At 32.3% G+C, this 20,315-nt stretch overlaps 2 protein-coding genes and 1 long non-coding RNA gene across 3 annotated transcripts; all 3 read right to left on the bottom strand.

The window, feature by feature from the left end:
• Window positions 1-48: 48 nt before the first annotated feature.
• LOC110687378 (autophagy-related protein 8C-like) lies at window positions 49-2,627 on the bottom strand. Its single transcript, XM_021864023.1, has 6 exons — window positions 2,469-2,627; window positions 2,306-2,370; window positions 1,090-1,145; window positions 937-989; window positions 479-597; window positions 49-375 (listed from the first exon to the last, which is right to left on the bottom strand). Exons 2-6 carry the CDS (start codon window positions 2,340-2,342, stop codon window positions 260-262), a joined length of 381 nt encoding a protein of 126 aa, XP_021719715.1. The 5' UTR covers window positions 2,343-2,370; window positions 2,469-2,627; the 3' UTR covers window positions 49-259.
• Window positions 2,628-6,925: 4,298 nt separating this feature from the next.
• Window positions 6,926-9,199, bottom strand: LOC110687088. The gene is made up of 3 exons (XR_002504388.1): window positions 8,934-9,199; window positions 7,387-7,497; window positions 6,926-7,303 (listed from the first exon to the last, which is right to left on the bottom strand). It is a non-coding gene; the product is annotated as an uncharacterized LOC110687088 (long non-coding RNA).
• Window positions 9,200-9,885: 686 nt separating this feature from the next.
• LOC110687377 lies at window positions 9,886-18,644 on the bottom strand. Its single transcript, XM_021864022.1, has 5 exons — window positions 17,917-18,644; window positions 12,408-13,638; window positions 10,428-11,637; window positions 10,227-10,337; window positions 9,886-10,129 (listed from the first exon to the last, which is right to left on the bottom strand). Exons 3-4 carry the CDS (start codon window positions 11,148-11,150, stop codon window positions 10,269-10,271), a joined length of 792 nt encoding a protein of 263 aa, XP_021719714.1. The 5' UTR covers window positions 11,151-11,637; window positions 12,408-13,638; window positions 17,917-18,644; the 3' UTR covers window positions 9,886-10,129; window positions 10,227-10,268.
• Window positions 18,645-20,315: the final 1,671 nt, after the last annotated feature.

The raw sequence follows: 20,315 nt of genomic DNA, 5'->3' as shown, positions 1-20,315 counted from the left end.
ACTCCACAAACTTGTAAGTCGTAACAAAAAGATGAACAGCAGTGGCCATGAAGTAGCGACAAGACATCAAACTAAAATAACATATAAACCAGCAAGCTGTTCAATCTAAAGAATCTCCAAAATACGTAGTTAATAATATCAACAGAATCAAGCCTGACTGTCAGGAACACAAATTGTGCTTCTAAGAAAACAGCAGTATGATAAGCAACCGAGGATTTACATTTCTAGTTTATGTCAACTTTGATTATTTACGAGCACATCAATCGAAGCTATCACCAATGCACCTCAATCCAAACACATTCTCCCCGCTGTAAGTCATGTAAAGAAACCCATCTTCATCCTTATTGTCCTCATAAATTGTTGACATCAAAGCAGCTGTAGCACAACCAAAGAACGAAGTTACAAACCATAAAATGAAAAAAGTATGTAAGATTGTTAAAATAGTATTAATCAACATTAACAGATTGTTCCAACTTACCAGTGGGAGGTAAAATGTTTTTGACAAATACGAATATGGCTTTCTCAGGACTTAAATTCACTCTCTTCCTCACCACATACACAAACTGTCCGACAGTCAAATCAGCTGGAACAAGGTACCTGCAAGAATTTACAAGAACAGGGATCCCAAACATAAATAACTAGATCGAAGATACGATAGGAACATTATTCAGATGCGCACAACCTATGAATAATAGATGTAGTTGCAATTTGGCAGACTTTCACAAACTGGTGATTACAAGGGTCAATGGAAAAAGAATGAAAGAAGTTTCATAATGCTAAGTCAGATCTTAATATCAAAATGTTTATTGAGACAAAAGTGTGCATATGCCATGAAACCAGTTCAATAGGTGCAATATTTATCAAAACACCATAATATCATGCTGCTTGGCCTCAAATATTGGAAATTAAACACAGATAACCAGAAATGGGACTAACTTTTTCTTATCAATGTCAGGAATATCAGTCCTTTCAGCCTTCTCCACAATCACCTGCATAGATTGGTAAAACAGGTGAGTTTAACCAATTGATAAGAAATCAAAGATGAAATTGCTTATAATCAGAATCAATTAACAAATACAAGTGTCTTACAGGAATTCTATCAGGATATTTCTCCCTGATACGAGAAGCTTCAGCTTGTCTCTTTTCTGAATAAAAAAAACAAAAACAAAACAAAAACAGCTTCAATGCTTTTGCATCCCACAACTTTAGCAATCAAATACACATACTTCAGGGAAAAAAAAAAAAGAAAAAAACAAAGATACATGATGGAAAACAAAGCTACAAGTCCATAGAACAAACACGGGAATAATTAGACCTACAACTCTAAAACACATTTTTGTAACATGGTTTAAAAGAAGCAAAAACCTTCAATACACATTAGAAAAACTTTTATCTCAAAAATTTCCAAGCAAGGTATCTAATCATGACATATTTCACATTTAGAATAGCATCTTACAAACACATTGCACAAACCCGTGAAAAAACAGAGAAAATCATTTTATCAAACAAGCAAGATGCTTAATTTGATGATTACTAGTGAAAATCTCATACTCTTATCTCCCCAAAGTTCACTAGACTTACCAATGTAAGTCATCAATACGACAATGCCAATTGAATATTCCTAGTCTTATTAGTTTCCTTCACAAAGAATGAAGGATATTCCTTCAAGAAAAGAGCAAAACTTCAATTGCTTAACTTATGCAATACTTAATGTTTATCATATCCAATACGTTTTTCCAAAAATAACTAGCCAATGGTCCAAATTAAACTGAAGCAGGACTACAAGAATTGTCACTCCAGTAAGTTCCCGGTTTTGATGCGAAAATGTACAAAGAAAGAGTCATATTCCAGAACACGTTTGCTAATGAAATAACACAAGACTCAGGACATGATCAACCAAAATTCCCGCATTCCACAACAGTTCATCAATCAAATCAACATCCTTAACTATATTTCATTATTAGAAAAACACAAGACTTTAAACTTTGCAAGCAAAACCTTTATCAAATTACAAATTATAAGATACAAATTACTGCAATAATCAACATAATCAAGCATAATTGTTCCGACATTCATATATAGTCTTATAAAAACTACCCAGATGCATAATTCACATAATTTGATCACCAAATATTCAAATTACACCAAGAAAAGCCAAAAGCGCTTCGAAGATTCATATTTAGAAACAAACCCAGATAGATATTCCACAAAATTTGATCATCAAACATCCAAATAACACGGAACAAAACCAAAATTTTAAGGGGGCAAAAAAAAAAAAATCCCAAATCAAGAAATTGTAACAAACCAAGAGGGTGCTCGAATTTGAATGAACTTTTAGCCATCTCGCACTCAAAAAGGTAGAACTGATACCTGCAAATATCAACCAAAAAAAATTAAACAATATTAAGGAAAATCAACAATAGAAATAAAACTCCATAGAAAATTATAAATTGGCAAATTAAAATTACCCAGAACAAGAAAAGGGTAGATTTTTGGATTGAAAAAACTCTTTAACCAAGAACTCAATGTGGTACGTCGCAATCCAAAAAGTAATCAAGAAGAAAAAACAAAAGAGAAAAAAGGGTTTTATGGATATTTATATAGTGTTTTGATATTTTATTTATGTATTTATTTATTTATATGGAGATAATAATTTAATATTTTAGGGAAAGGATAGAAAGAAGGCTACGGAATTGCGGGGTGATCAAAAGGATAGTTTGTTGGATTGTCGTAGTAATCAAGGTATTCTTAATTCTCTTCCTTTAGTGTTTGGTAAACATTTCGATTTTAAATCTTTTGTTTTGCCTTCTGTTATGTATAACTGATACATGATTACGTGTCAATTGATATTATCTTTTTTTTTTTAAGGAAAATTTATAGTTTGCACGGAGTATTTAGCTAATTATAAATGTTTTTACTTTTATAAATTTTTGTTTTTAAAATTTGTTAGGATTAATTTGCTCTGTAAAAATGGTAAAAGGTTGAGCCAACACGACATGAAAAAACATGATATTAAATTTTAAATTTTTTTTTAAAAAATGTATATGTACTAGGTTTGAGCCCGTGGTAATTTTAAAATTTTAGATTTTCATCAAAATTATAATATAGTACGACAACGTCAACTAATACATATTTCAATGTAGGAGGTTATTTATTAGTATGCCATTTAAAATTACTTTAATTTCCTAAGATAAATTGATAGTTTTAGTTGTAATGTGGAAGCTTTCAATATTTAATTTTAAAAATGTTAAATATAATAGCTCCCCCCAAAAAAAAAATGATATCATCTTTGCATTTAGGCGGGAATTTTTTTATTAAGAGAGCGACATGTAGTTGGTGATGTCAGCATACTCTGTTTTAGTAATAGTTAATACATTTGTTTCTCTGTTTAAGCCAGCATGATATGAAAAAACATGGCACGTTATTAAAAAAATTAAATCTTGCAAATCGACAAGTTAGAACGTATATCTAGGTGTTTGTGTTTGTGTCTATGTACTCCGTATATGTTTAATTTATGCCAAAGATTAAACAATACATAAGACAAACTAAAAAGGACAATGCATTGTAAATTCATAACTGAAAGTCTGGAATATGGCCAAGGTATATTAGGAGAAAATTCATGTATCTCAACTTGAGATACATTGAACCATCTCAACGGGACATTATGGTCTTTTTGCAAGTTAATAGTAGGGTTAATGTTGTAATTTTGACTAAAAAACCTCTATTTTCAAACAAAATTAGAAGTTTTCAATGGAGAAATGAAAAACTTTAATGGAGATTTTAACAAACTTCAATGGGTAAATCGAATATGGCGAAGGTCTTCAATGGAGAAAGACACAACCTTTCCCTTAAGGGTTAAGCATATCCTTCTTTTCTCTCTTTTCTATTAGGGTTTTAGTTTGATTCGGTGACGAAGCCGGAAATATGGTGGTGAAAGCATGAAGAAGATGGAGGATGGAGATGGAGGAAAGTATGAAGAAGATGGAGAATGGAGGGAAAGCATGAAGAAGATAGAGGATGGAGATGATGAACACTAAGAAGAAAAAAAGGACAAAAAAAAAAGTACAAAAAAAAATATTAAAAAATTCATACTTTTTTTTATATTTACAATAGTGCCATTTTGAGATACAAAAAATATATCTTTATTTGAGATACTAAGGCTCCCTCGTATATTAGGCCTATCACGATTTGACATGAAATCGGGTCATATTTGGTTTGGTATTTGAGATTTTATCTTCAATAAATTGTACTCAAATGCTCAGTTTTGTGATTCGATCAATGATTGATTTCAAATTGTGCATAATCAAATTTTAGGATTACCTTTCATGAACATTATTTTCCTGACCTTCCACAAACCTTGAACTGAGGTGCTCAATCAATTTTAAAGATGAATTTGAAAGTGTGTTATTTGAATCTAGTTGAGTGTACCAAAGACAATAAGACATGACATATTGTCATATTGACAACATTCAAGAATTATGTGACTTCCATTATTAGTATGTTATGAATTTTTAAATCATTTATACCTGATATCCATATGATTAAGGATTTCAACAACGACATACATTTGAGATAACTAGTCATTGGTCATGTTTAGTAAATGGTTTTTTGGTTAGCTTTTGGCTTTTTTATGTGGTCAAACAGCTAAAAAAAGTGTTTGGTAATTGGCTTTTAAGCCAAAATGAAAAAGTTGCTATGAGTAGCTTTTTTTGTTGGCTATTGGCCCACAAATTATCCAATAAATAGCTAGCAACCACCAACTAAATTTACCAAACACTTTTATAAATAACCAGCTTAAACAGCCAATTTCAAAAGCCATTATAAACAGCCAAACATTTCAGCTGGTCAAACAAGCCAAGTGAACCAGCCAACAGCCAACAACCATTTGCCAAACAAGGCCAATTTACTAGCAAATGACAATATAACTAAATTGCGCATACTTGTTATATATGGCTTGGACTTTGGAGGTCTCTAATTACATTATTGAACAACTTTTTTGATCATTGGAGTATGTAACTAAAATCAAAACAAGCAATCTTACTAGAATTTAATACTACCCCCGTTAATTATTATGTGCAACTTTGAAAATTTTTATATCTCACAAATAATACCCCAAAATTACACATAATAATCAACGAAGGATTAAAAAATTTAAAGATGAATTGTTATGTTGAATGTTGTGGAGGTGAAGTCATTCAAGATACAAGTGTTGTACTTTTTTATTAGAGAACTTTGGACGGTTGATATACAAAATTTTCGAGTACTAAGTACTTCATATGATGTATCTAAAAAAAATGTTGGATGAGTTGACGTGGCAAGTCAAACTACTAGTGGACTGGTCTTGCTTAACTATTGAAATAACAATGATTAAGGCTCTATTCTTTTGAGCTTCTGGGCATAGTAAAGCTCGGGTTAGCAGAGCAAAGCATAGCAGAGTAGAGCATAACATAGCTTCCAACACTGCAAAGTAGAGCAGAGCAGAACAGCTCAAAAGAACAGGGCCTAAATCTGCTACTAAAGTGCTTGTTATGCTTGACGGGCTGACGGCGTAAGTAATACGAAGTAGGTATTAGAATGGAAATTAGCAAACAATATGATGCAATATTATTAACGAATAAATGAATAACTAATTTGAATGATAAATAGTTTAGTTTAAATCTTGGGATGGATGTGATAAACAAAATTAGGAATCAAATCAAATGTCATTTTTACCATTTCCTTTCATTTAGCATCAAATACATACAGGGTCAGGGGTGTAATGGACCGCTACCCGGTAGGGACACTTGTGTCCAATACCAGGGGCAAAACAGTCATTTCGTCGGTTAGAAATCACGGTAACTTAGTAGTTGTTACTGGGCTAAAAAATTCTCTTTCCTCTCTTTAGAAGTTACAGCGCTGTCAAAAAGATCTATTTTTCTCTCTTAAAATTTCTCACCGGAAAACTCGTAGGAAAACCTAGCGAATACATAGCAAAAAAGGCCCTAAAAATCGTGGAAATTGGTAGACAATGGTTCCTGGTCAAAGGCTCCCGGTAGTTCGACATTGTTGCGAGGGTTAGTGTACTGTTTACAACGTGGTGTGCAAACTCAATTCAGTACAATTACCCCTAGCAATGTGAAAGGGATACTGAGGAAAAATTTAGTGGATGAGTTGTAGCTCCACTTGAGGATGTTCTTGAGTTTAAGGTTGCATTCTTGTTACTAGCCCTAGTCCCATAGGGTCTGCCCGAAGAAGCACCCCTATTTTGAATAATCAGTGGGAGGATAGCCTTACATGTAAAGATTTGCTTTGTGCAGATACGCGTATTGGAAAAGAAGTTTGCAAAGGGCTACACGGGTGTATACCAGGCTAACCGTATTCATGTGGTACGTACAGTTTTTCAACCTAGAAATAGCTGAGGCTGAGTGTTGCTAGTTGATGAGAGAACATCAAACAACGGTTGCGGCGTTTGAGAGTCACGTATGCCCAAAACTTGCGTATAGGGGGCTCACCATTGGTGACCCATTCTTGCAAGGTATCCACCTCAGCTTGTGGTTCTTGGTCCCTACGGCGACGAAATGGTGGGTCTAGGACGTTGTAAAAGGTGGGGTTGAATGGCTGTATCATTGCGAAGAACGTAAGCAAAGAAGAAGATGATGGGGCCATGATGTTTTCTAGAAGCAAGAGTGTTGGGGTATGAAATTAACCAACGACTATTTTGTTATTTAAAGGGAGTTACAAAGTTTCCACTTAAAAATCCCATAATTAACAAAGAACAAAACCCGCTGATAACTTCCTACTTGATTGACATAAATCATAATTTCTACATATAACGAACAGTTTAAAGTAAGATATAATTGTATATATAAAATAATAACAGTATGTAGAAATAAATTCACAGTTTCCAGGTTTTATACATACACACAATAAGATAAATTATAAATCCATAGTAATTGGTGGATACGTACAGTAATGTAGCATATAAAAACAGTTTAGGAGCAATTTATAACACCATTATAACATTAAAAAACAGTATATAAACAAAAAATAACATCTAAACATTACTTAAACATCAAATAACAGTACCCCAACTCTTGTTTCCTACATCAAATAACATACAGACAATAAGATAAATAAAAGTACGATAACATAAAATAAATGTTTCATACTTCATCACGGGCCCACATTGTAAATATTTTAAACACAAACAAAATTACGAAAGGTTATTAAGTCACAATTGCCGTCATGTAGCTGTTTTGTGTCCGCGTTACTCGATATCATCAAGAGAAGTCCACGGCTCGTCTTCTTCCTCAAGATCAAGTGGCTGCAATTAAACGTAGTAAAAATGTCAGTATTGGTATTATTCCAATAAAAACACTAATTATTGGCATAATTGTAAATCATTACCAATATAGACCCTGTCACACAAACAGGATATGCAGTTGTGGTAATTTGAATGTCTTTTGATTCGCTCTTCCGATGGTCCCACAACACGAATGTGCCTCCCGTATACCCACGCTAAATATAATTTGCATTCCATCATTATTAGATTATAATCCGTTTAAACTTATTAGTAGATCTTATAAGAACTCTGAAAAGCAGACATGGATTCCTTTGTACGTAAAAAGCGAACACCATGCAATTAAATTTTATACCGTTATAATGTACTGAATACTGTTAAATATATTTTACATTCGTTCATGAGTTGATTATAATCCGTTAAAACATATCCTGTAGTACATCTAATAAGAATTCTGAAAAGCAAACATGAATTCTTGTTATAATTTATTATACCGTTATAATGTTATAGATACAGTTTAATTGAAATTAAATTCAGTTATTAGTGGATTATAATCCATTAAAACAAAGCCAATAATACATCCAAAAAAGGACAACCACCTAGGACACATTACAATCAAAAAATTCACATATGGGGTGTATGCTGTTATTGAAGGAAAATAAAGTGTTTTTAAATGTCTATATACCACTATAAAAAAGGGCATTCATGATGCATTAACAAAAAAAAATTATAAACCTACCCCTTGAATTAACGATACAATTTCGATTTGTTGAATAAATTAATGATTAAAATAAGGGTTATGAAATTTAAATGATGTTTATGGAGTTATTTAACCCGCATATGTGGTCAAGTTGAACAGATACGATATGAAGTTGTTCACTTGATACTAGCGATAATATGGCCTCCTGCATTGTCGTAAATAGGGGTGGTTATTGGGCGGGTCGGTTGCGGGTCATGATAAATATTTAGCGGGTTAGGGTCAATGCGGGTTAAGGTTGAGGTAAAAGTGAAATGGGTCGTTAACGGGTCTTTACCCAAATTTAATATTTATTTTATTTTTTTTTATTGAAATACGATAAAGCATCTAATTTTCTGAATCTACTTCAGGAGTAAGGAAAAACCATTGTGCATCATGTACTTTTGTTGCTTAAAGTCAAAGTTAATGTTGTCTTAAAGTCTTCAGTCAGTTTATGGCTTTGTGCAGAATATGATCCACGACTTCAGGAGTATAATTTCAGTCTTGACTTTGAAAAAAATGTGGTTAATCAACACATTCAAAGCGAAACTAAAATTGACATGTTTTATCAATCGACTCCCATAGTTGATTATATGATTATATCAATTCAAAGAACAAATTTTACCCAAAAACGTTAAAAAAAATTGAACAATTATGTCGAATTTTTATAGCAAAATAATCGAAATTAACTAACCTCAAATGTTTTTAGTGGAAATCTACACACTGCCAAGCAAATCTTTACTAATTTTTTTTTATTTTTTATTTTGATGGCTCTCATTACAGTAGAATTATATAACTACAACAGGAATAATAATCAATAATTCGAGACAAATAAGGAACAACATATCAATAACATTAACAAAACGAAAACATGAATCAAAATTGAAGAACAGATTAAGAGAGAGAAAATGATGATACTTGAGAAGCGGCTTCAATGGAGAACTCTGAGTGCGCTTCAATGGAGGAGAGAGAAAGGTTTTTGGAAATTATTATTGGGGTTAAGTAAGCGAAGGGGTGAGTGGAGCTGACCCTTAACCATTATTATTGGACTTTTTATTTTAATTCTTAAATTATTGGGCTCTAATTGAAACCCTATAAAAAAAGACCCTATAAAAATCCTATCCACTAAAAAATTAAAGAGTCAAAACCCTTTAGTATTAGACCCAACCCTTTTGCCATTGGGTAGCCCTACCCAATAACCAGGCCTAGTCGTAAAGTGTGATAAAGTAAGTGAACAACTTTTTCGAGGAACGGGTATTAATGGAAGAGCAACCACCTTTCCCTCAGGTAAATTTTAAAATGTCTTATCATTTATGATATCATTTTGTAAATGTGTAGTCACTGATGATCATATCATTTTGTATATAGATCAGGAAGGAATATGCACCCTATTTTATCCGACGAAGGTTGATGGTGGACATGGCAGCTGGTCTGGCTGTAAACAGAGTTCATTAAAATGCTAAGAAGATGAAGGAAAATTCTTTCGGAACAATAACCATGGAGAAGAGTGCCAGCCATGATAATGTTAAATAAATATGTAATTGCAATGAAAATGCAATAGTAGTTTTAGTATGTTTAAAACTAATATTTAACATGAGTAACTTACCCTTATATAAATTACTCTTGATTGTACTACGAATTAAACAAGACTATGGTATTAATATTATATATTTTCTGAGTTAATTTTTAAATATTAATATATTTAAAAATTACGTAAAATAACAATCATCGAGGACTTATTCATTAACACAAATAAATATATGAAAGTTTTTATTTCACCTTAATATAAACTCAACCACTTTTAACTTTGTAGTACATAAAATAAATGCTCTAAATAAAAATTGGTGTATGTAACAGTTATTAGAAAAGATAGGCAAATTATTAATGTTTTTCCTACTAGAAAGAAAAAGATCAATGTTAAAGGGTTTAGGACTTTCAAAGTTCACACTCTATCTTATATAAATACAACTCCATACATACAATTCCTACTGATTTTATCAAAAGAGGAAAAAAGTATGTCTTCATCTTCTTCATCTGATCACACGGATAAAACCAGGAATAGTATTGTCTTGGTTGGATCAAAACAAGCTTTGAACTTCCTCCTAAATATGCCCCTGTGTATGAATTAAAACAAGCTTTGAACTTCAGAATACCATTGATTTAAAACAGCATACTTTTACAATCCTGCATTTTAATTAGTTAATGACATACTGGCATAACAGTTGCGGGAAGTTCCTGCTCTTTGGACTTCCTTCATCTTTTTCTTTTTTGCTTAGGAGGGTTGTTAGATTCAGGTTCAACCTCAGTCAAAACACAGTTGCCCTACACTCACAACAACACCATCAATGAATTACAAGTAATGTAGCATGAACTACAAAATATCCAAAGAAAAACAACAAACTTTAGGTTTACCACATTGTCTGTCTTAGTTCGTGTGGACAATGCTTTCTTGGCACATTTCTCTGCAAACGAAAGGAAACACTTAGCCCTCGGTCTATGTGGTTTTTTCCGAGAGATTGGATCGCCAACAGACAAGGCCTTCTGCACTAATACATCACAAGCCAGGTTCTCATCCACAGAACTTCCCGAATTATGACAAACCTCGTTTGCAACAAGTACAGCTTGAGTTGGAGTGTTAACTAATGGGTCAACTGATATATCGTCAAGCCCCAATGCAGAACTGTTCAGACACGAATCCCCTAATTCAGATGGAGGCATGGTACCCACCCCTTCCACATCATTATTCACTGAAGGGGACGATTCCATAGTGGCAGAATCACTATCAGCACCATTAACACTTTCCTTTTGGATGGCAGCATTAACACTTTCCTTTTGGATGGCAGCATCCAAGGTATTTTCCAGCTTGCATATTGCATCTAACGCCATTTTAGCATACTCTGGACGACTTGCTGCCTTAAGACACACACTCTCAAACTGGACTATTATTCTATCATACCTCTTAACTTCTTCTGTTTTGGAAGGATCATGGTATGCCTCCTTCACCCGAGTGTGACACCTATGGACATCTTTACGCCACAGCCTCAATATATATTTTGAAGGGACTTGTTTTACCCCATTATCATCAAACACCTTAAATTGATGCCTACACATGATTCCATGACACTCAGCTTGCATTCACATAATGCGTCATTTGTTTCAGAGTTGAACATTACAGTGTAGACTCTCTTCCTATCCACAGGAATTTCCTTTTTCAGTTGTTTATCGTAAAATTAGACCCTATCTTGAACCAAATGTTCCACAGCATTTTTAGATACCTCCCTTTTCCCAACAACGCTCAAGTACATAAACCTGGTGCATTGCTCCTGTACCTCTACGAATTTTGCATCAGTGTACACCTTCTGGAAGGCTTTCTCATATGAAAAACCAGTGATTACATGCCTCAATCACATGGCGCTGTTGGCATCAGCTTCTTTCTCCGCATTGACCCTGTTTTCCATGGCATCACAGTACCTCTCCACAAGCTGGTACAAACGAGTGTCCCTCTTCACGTACTTGTCAAAGAAGTTGTTGCTGCTCTCTGAACGCTGCGTGGTTTTCATCCCTGCCCAAAATAGGTGTTTCATGTAGGCTGGGATCCACATATGCCTCTCCTTGAACAGACCTATGACAAAAATAGATTAAATCTTTACACCTCAATGAGTTCAAAAGATCAAGACACAAGTTCACCATTACTGTCTAATCATAAAACATTGACAAAGATCTAAATATATAAAAATAAATTAAATCATCAGGAGAAGTGAACAAGTCCTAAAAATAAATAAATAACCAATAATGATCTTTATGCAAACCACATAGCCAACTGTCAGGGGAACACACCAGACCATATCACTCAATCAAGAGTAAAAACAAACCAAATATAAATGGACATATGCAGAACAGTATTGACTCTATCAAGGTTATAAACAAACATGCATGAACAAAATTATAATCAAAGACATAGGATGTCATTGCAGCAAGTTGCAGATTTGTGAAGATCACATTAATTGCAGCAAATTAGGCTCTCCACCTTAGTTACTTACAATATCACAAACTTAGTTCGTTAGGATGTCAGCCTCAATATAGCATCCATCACTTTTGCATATTCATAGGTTACTTGATTTATTTCAACACAAGTTCCATATTTTTCAAACATTATTGTTAATAAATGCCAAAAGTTATACTACCTGCTTTATCATTCTACTACAACCATTCTCAAAAACAACTGTCCTTGAACATTAGTTTGCATATCTAAACATGCCCTGCTCTTCTAAACAAGTGAGTAATTTTTCTGGTTTGATAGTTTGATAATAAGTGCTTTACTACTAAAACACCAAAATAATAACCATCAAAATTAACAAATCACAAGTAAAAGACTTGGAAAATTAACATCACCTGAAAGCCACTCATCCGATCCAAGACCATAAGACTCAATTGCTAAAGTCCAATTAAGCTCAAATTCATCTGCGCTTAAACTGTCATATATAACATTCAGTAAGACATCATGAAATTCCTGGTACTTCGCATAGCTTCCGAGCTTGTTACCAAACTTAATCACAATATGCCACAAACACCACCTATGCTTGGAATTGGGCATGACAATACTCAGAGCTTTCCTCATTGCAGCACATTAATCTGTCAAGAAACCACCAAGTGCTTTTCCACCCATGCAATCTAGCCAATTGGTAAACAACCACACAAAAGTTTCTGTGTTCTCATGGGATACTAGAGCACATCCCAAAAGAATGGTCTGTCCGTGGTGATTTACACCCACGAAGTTGGCAAACGGTAGCTCATATTCATTGGTAACATATGTCGAGTCAAAACACACAACATCCCAAAACTCTTCATACGCTACCCTACTACGTGCATCCACCCACATCACATCCGTTAACCGACCCTGTTCATCTAATCTGTACTTGTGGAAAAAAATTCTGATTATCAGAACTCATTTTGTTAAAATAGGCAAGCATGGCATTAGCATCACCACCGTTCATCTTCAACTTCTTCTCCCGAGCCAGTACATTCCTCAAGTCCCTCTCCGTAAGGGCCATATTCTCTACCCCACCACGCTCCTTTGCTAAACTACGATGCACTTGTGTAACCTTAGTACCAGCACTACAATCATTGAACAAATTCCTCCTAACCGCAGTTGTAATTTCATCCTGCCGGTACATAGAAATATATCGAGACTTTCGGGGAGTTGGATTGTGATACTGATGTTCTATGATTGCCTTCCGCACTTCCCAAGAACCATGAGGTTTACAAGCAGCCCTCATTTCCACAGGACGGCCACACTTCTTAGTCTTCCTCCTATTTAGATCCAATGCTAAACCACCACCATACACCCTTTTCCCATTTACTCTTCTTCGTAAGTCTGGCTTACCAGCACATTCACACCGCCAAATGTAGCTCCTCTTCTTACTCTTGTCTGTTTTACCATTCTCTATCTTGTAATTCCGAGCTGCCCGGAATACTCCAAATCCCCTTTGTCTGCCATATTTCCTGAAGAATTTATCGGCATCCTCCCAAGTAACTAATCAAATTATGCTTCATTTTCATTTGGACCATCCACAAACACAGACGACCCTAACACGTCATTTACTGGGGTGTCCATGATACCAACCTGACATAGTTATAACAATCACATTAAGATCAAATTATGCCTCTGGTCAGGCCAAATTAATTACTTACTTAACAAGTTTGTTCGCAATACAAAATTCAATACATTCATATACAAAATTAATCCCTTGCCATAAGCAAACTAATTAGTTAACAAATCTAACCAAAAAAACCTTCACTTAAAACTAACATTATCAAAATCTAACCAGAAAATTCAATACTCACAAACTAATATTCATTTAGGAGCATATACTTACTGACATTTATTTACTTCTCCTACTTCCTCATATCTAACAAAACTCATGACAACAAAAGCATATAATTACATTTACCTTAAACGAATGCTTAACTGAAATAAGTAAAGCAATCAAAAACTTATATCGTAGTCAAATCTTAAGTCCAGAAACACATATCCAATTATACTTAAATAATCAAATCTTTACTAACTCAAATCAAATCCAACAATAAACACAATTTTTATACTAAACCAATCTAAATTTCTTCTATAATAACTACAACAACCATAAAAAAAATCAATTACTAATAAAAACACCTACATACTTCTTCCGGATCCAAGTCTAACACTTCAAATTCAGGGTCAAAGTTTCCACAGGAACCTTCACCTACTTCCATTTACAATTCGGCGCCGGAAGTATTTGAAGTATTTTCAGCTGTCACATTATCTCGCTAATGTCACTTATATCACGGTTTTAACAAAAAGTTTGACATGCTAAAAAAAACCACAATATGCGGCGAAAGAATGTGTATTAGTTTATTTGTCAGGACAACAAGTTAGTAAATGAAAATGAATAGCAACAAATTATGGATTAACAACTTAAAATGTATTTTTTTACGGTAGATTAAATGTAATTATATCCAAAACACAAGTCATATCGATACGTTTTTTTTTCTATTTTTTTTTTTTTTTTGACAGGCATATCGGTAAGTTATTACTTCAGTCATTCCATAATATAATGTCCACCTACATATTAGTGGTCAAACTTTTAAAAATTAAATGTTGACTAATTTGGTTTCGTCTTAAGTTTAGTCTCAATGATACATTTTGAAGATTGCGTAAAATGAAATAGACACTACATAATTATGAGATGGAGTACATATATGTTAGTCTACAATACCAATATAGCAATAAACCTCACTCATAATAAAGCAATGTTATAATATACTTTGTATTTTTATTGAATAGTATTAGTACAATATTATATGTCACTTCGATATACCAAAGACATTAAATATATAACATGCATCCAATTTCTTAGTATATGCAAAATAACATAGATTTGAATAAGAATTGTAGAGTAATATTTTTTGAAAGACAAAATACAGTGCATTACTTTTAAAAAAACACTCATTACAAAAATGATATACATAACTCTATCTAAACAGTGTGTAATGGTTAGGTATAAATCAAATATTATTTATAATAGTAGCATTAGTAATGCACATCCCTTCATTTCTAAAATTGCTGTAAAAAAAAAAAAAAAAAATGGCGTAGAACAAATTATGCGCATCTAATTAATTATTTAATTAATACAATTAATGTATAATCGAAGAGTGATCTTTTGATGATATAATGCTTTAATATTTCTTGTAGTTACACTATAATTTTAATAACTAATTCATTATGATCTAATGTCAAATTTAACATCATTGTATACCCATTTTCACAAACTTTCTACCCGTCTTCTCTCCTATTAATATAGTATTTTTTAAATATGATGAAATTTTATTACAATTTTTTAAAAAATAAATGAGTAAATAAAAATATAAATAAAAAAATATATATATATATAATTTGATCGGATTAATTACTTTATTTTATCGATCATTTTTAAAACACAAGTAAATAAATCTGTAATTAACCCATTTCCAGCCTCATTAATCCCAAAGAAATACAAGTTTATCAATGAGATAAACCATTTTGACGTCGTGCAATTTTGTTTGTCACAAACATAAACTTGGATCTCCTCCAATAGTCCCCTTATTAAGTAACCTTAAAACTTGCAAATTGACTCAGTACAACCACCTCCTTTAAAGTTTGAGTCTCTCTTAATTAATCTTATACTGTTTTTCACACCATTGAATTATAACATATATGAAGATCAAGCTGGTAAAAGTTTGTGACCAAACTTCCCCCTAATTCTTCTTGATTCTATGATTTTTTTTTAGTCAGAAAGGTACACAAAGCATAATATCCTCTTTTTTAGTCAGAATAACATGTGAATCATGGTGCTTACTATGCTATACAATCCTTTTAAATTACTTTTAATATATAATTTTATTTTTTTTACTAGACATAGTTTGACTTTTGCACTATTTATGCACTCACTTTAATTTTGACTATCTTTTGTAATTTATAAGTAAGAAAGAATATAGTCATGAATGAAGTAAAAAGGAACGGAGAAAGTCTTTTCCTAAATTAAAAACATTGCAACAATTATAAAATAGAAAAAGTTAAGTTTTACCATTCATTTTATAACAATGCTACAATATCACTAATTAATTTGAATTCTAACATTACAACTTATAAATTTGTTTTAAATCTTTTTATATTCCATCCAATTCAAATTACAAGTTTTTTTTTACACACAAATTACAAGTTATTTACAAGCTGTTATTACTCTGACATCTTCCTATCCATATGTTATACAAAGTACTCCCTAAGTCCCTATCCCATATTAAGTGCTTATTTTAAAGCATTTTTAGATGGTTTGATAATCAATAAGATGGTAGCTACACATTAAGACAAATTTAACAATTTATCACATGGCTATGGTTTATGGAAATGATTTTGGCACACCAATATTTATATGTAATACTCTTCTCAATAGAAGTGTGCCAAAAATTTTGAGCCTATCAGCAACCCCCCACATGCAAGTGAAAGTGTTGTCTCATATTAAAAGAATGTAAAAATGAAGAGGAATATTGGGATGTGTATCCCACATTAAAGAAGAGAAGAAATTGTGTCTTGTTTATAAGGTTAAGGGGCTACTCCCCTCATTGCCATATGGTTTTGAGGTAAACCTACTTGGACTTAGGGCTCCTATAATATATTTAGATATCTAAAAATCAGGTGAATAGAACATACCCTTATATAGTGGGCACTTGTGGCGGGTGTTAGGTGTGGCCCACACCCGTTTATCAAAAACCAATCGAAAGTGTGCCAAAATCAATTTTCCTACTTTTTTTTTGGGTATATAACTAGCCTAAAGTAAAAATTATCAATCCTAAATCAAACGTAAATATTATCGATCAATGCTTGATTTTGTTGCGCATTGCTAAACTGACTCCATTTTGAAAAGGTACAATGTATACAATCCTCATTGCTACATAAATCATTTAATTTATTTCCGTACTATTGATTGAAGGTAAGAAAAAATCATGCTTTTATCGAGATAATTATTTTCATAGTAACTTAATTTTTCACTTTTAATTCTTTATACAAAGCCTCCATCATATTATAGTATCTATCCATTTGCACAATTAATATATAAATATACCTTTGACTATTAATCTCTTTAGTTACAAATTAAAGAAACTTATATGAATTAAAAAAAAAATAGATATTATAAGTATAAAATTACACAATGAATCTACAATACTATATGTTTTTATATATTTATGAGAATTATATTTCAAAGTTTTTTAAAGTTTGAACATGAAAATGGAAATAAACACTATATTATTGGAAAAAAGGAGTATATAAAAATTTTCATAAATAGCCCTAATTGATTTTTTTTGGGTGATGATATATATATACAGCCTTTAGGGTTGTAAATATGAAGCCTAAAACAAAAATATTACTGTAAGTATGTATAAACAAGCTTAAATAAAAGGATAATGCTATATTTAACCCTAAGGAATATAAAACATGCGTAAATTAGTGTAATTAGTGTTTTTTTTTTATGATTTTCTAAATTTATACGATTTCCTAGAATGTATTTAATGCTTATATGTAGCCCTAAGGGCTATGTATAGCATTATATATTTATACGATTTCCTAAATCAAATGCATCGATGCATTATATATTTACATCTACTTATAATTTAACCCACATTTAACATTTTCCTATATAAAAATGTTAGCACCAATAAATAAATTCTGTACAATTTTCTATCCCGACTTCCCTATTTAATTGAAAAGTTACTACACATTTACTTGGGATGAATAAACATTAATAACCTGCTACTGCCCACCTATTTATTTATTATTTTATTAATAATAATAAACCAAAAGAAACATACTCCAATAAAGATGACTTACCGGTGGTTGAGAACATGAAAAAGGCAGTGTTGTGTTGCTCTCCCATATCCTGCATACAACAAAATTAATGTGCTCTACGCACCACCAATATTCATTACTACACGGGATATTGGCACGGCTCAATCAAATACACAAGGTTCTCTACTACGAGAATCCGGTTTTCTGATTGAATCGTACCAATATCCCATGCACAAGTTTAAACAAAACCAACCATAAGGGAAAAAAGGGAAATGTTTATTTCATTGAAGATGCATAACTAGTCCGAGAATTATAATTTTGGGGCGTGTCATCGGGAATTCTAAGGATAAGATTGAGTACATCTGACAGCCCTAGAAACCCTACTTGAGGCGAAACCTCTTTTTTAATGGTTTGTTGTTGTTGTTTAAGAGGTTTGAGAATTTTGGATTGATATAGGGGGAGATGAAAAGAGGAGAAAGGATTTTGAAAGTTTTGAGAATGAATTCATTGAATTAATATGACAACAACCAAATGCATAAAAAACAATAAGAGAGGGGGAGAAGAAATGAAATGAGTAGGGCAAAAAGGAAATGATATAAAAGCCTCTAAATGTTTGGTATTTATGAGGATGAGTTGGGAAGGATGGGAAGAGGGGGGCAAGAATCAAGATGAATGTCAAAAAAGATGCTATTGTATTTAATTTTGAAATTCAAAATAATTATTTTGGGTTGATATGCAAAATTATTTATTGATTTATTATTTATATTTTTGGTAGGTGAACTAATAAAACACTGATTTAAATGGGGGCAGCTGAGTTTTTATGGTCCATTTTTCAGGTCAGAAATTATTGCTCTTTACTCTATATGATTTGATTTTTCATTAAGATTTGGTAATATATTGAAATTGATTTGGAATTAGTCACCTTTTTAACTAACCACCCTTTTCTATTTTCAAAGGGCTATGGATTATATGATGGGATCTTGGCAAATCGTGTATGATTGGGATTTTTAATTCTTTAAATTTGAGGGGATATCATATCATGACTGATTCTTAGGTAATAATAGTATTATGATTTGACAAAGAAATCAAAAGAATTAATAACATAATTCATAGTCGAAATGTGGAAAAGTCTATTAAACAAATGGAGTGGTATTTGACGTACAATTACATATAATAGTCAATCTAATGCATAAAGGTTGACAATTACAATAATAAGAACACTTCCTATGTCAACATATTCAACTAATTCAAGTAAGTAACAACAAGTGATGCAAGTATAATGTATACAGGCGCTTGTGATGCATAAAAGTTGTTTTTAAGATACAGATGACTAATAAAATGTGAACCACCAACCTTTTAATTATAAGAAACGTCTATTATCAGTGGCCAAGTAAATCTTGTATTAGAACTAATTTGAGTTTATCAAATATACTTTCAAATCTATTTAAAACGATTTGAACTTATCAAGACCTTTTTGAACTCATCTTCATCAAGTTTATTATTTGAGCGTTATCTTACTTGTGAATTGAAATAGAATGTATCTGTGCTAATGCACGTGAATACATGATACATCAAACTTGAAAAAAAAAAATGAATGCTGTTCAAAGGAAAGTATAGTACATTTATAAATCATTCCTTGTATCATCATGCAGCAATGTAACAATCTCACACAACTTCTAAAATCATTTGTTGTATGCATTAAATTATTCATGATGTATACTTGTAACATGACACGATTACTTCTTATAATAAGTTTTGGATACGCAATATTTAGTTTAATCAGTTTAGTACTAGGTAGATTGGTTGGATAATTGTGTGGTTAATGTACATGTTTAGCCATCTAACTTATGTTTAGCCATCAAACGGTGTGTATCATATGTATTCATACTTATTTGCTCTCAGCCTCCTTTTAACCCTACTAAGAAAGAGTCCAAAATCCCTTAAGATTTCCGATGTTGTTAAAATAAATGATCGAATTCACTCCATAACATCCAAAAATTCCTTTCTCAAATATGTTTACATTAGTCACCGGAGGGAGTACGATTGAAGTATGTCACTAACACGTACACGCATTGGGTTTGATTTTTTTTTTTTTTTTTATTTGACAACCATAACATAAAATAAGGAGGTGAATTGAGTTTAAATTCGGTTTAAGTACAATCTTCTGTTGTTGTTCACTGGCCATGTAAGAGCAGTTAGAAATGAGTATACTATCATGACTTTGACAAAAATCCTAATAAGATGAATTCAATGGATAACTAGTACTCACTGTTTTAGAAGTAAATTTGGTAAAGGACTATAAAAGCTATGTCCGTCATATTGAGCTCAAGTCTTACTTGTGGACCCAACTTTGGTTGATAGATGTTTCTATGTAAATTGGAAATGGGTTGATCCTTTATTTCTCTCTTTGGACACTTATTACTAATGTGGTGAAAGAGAAG

Source organism: Chenopodium quinoa, unplaced genomic scaffold (genome assembly GCF_001683475.1).
Source record: "Chenopodium quinoa cultivar QQ74 unplaced genomic scaffold, ASM168347v1, whole genome shotgun sequence".
Taxonomy (NCBI): domain Eukaryota; kingdom Viridiplantae; phylum Streptophyta; class Magnoliopsida; order Caryophyllales; family Amaranthaceae; genus Chenopodium; species Chenopodium quinoa.
Note: the sequence above shows the minus strand (reverse complement) of the source record. Positions and strands in the feature narration are given on the sequence as shown.

Excerpts from the sequence above, each read along its gene's own strand:
- LOC110687378 (XM_021864023.1), bottom strand. The coding sequence starts at position 2,342 with ATGGCTAAAAGTTCATTCAAATTCGAGCACCCTCTTG. Across the intron at positions 990-1,089 it reads AATATCCTGATAGAATTCCT|GTGATTGTGGAGAAGGCTGA; the intron begins GTAAGACACTTG and ends CAATCTATGCAG. Across the intron at positions 376-478 it reads AAACATTTTACCTCCCACTG|CTGCTTTGATGTCAACAATT; the intron begins GTAAGTTGGAAC and ends GTTGTGCTACAG.
- LOC110687377 (XM_021864022.1), bottom strand. The coding sequence starts at position 11,150 with ATGCAAGCTGAGTGTCATGGAATCATGTGTAGGCATCAATTTAAGGTG. Across the intron at positions 10,338-10,427 it reads GAACTAAGACAGACAATGTG|GGCAACTGTGTTTTGACTGA; the intron begins GTAAACCTAAAG and ends TTGTGAGTGTAG.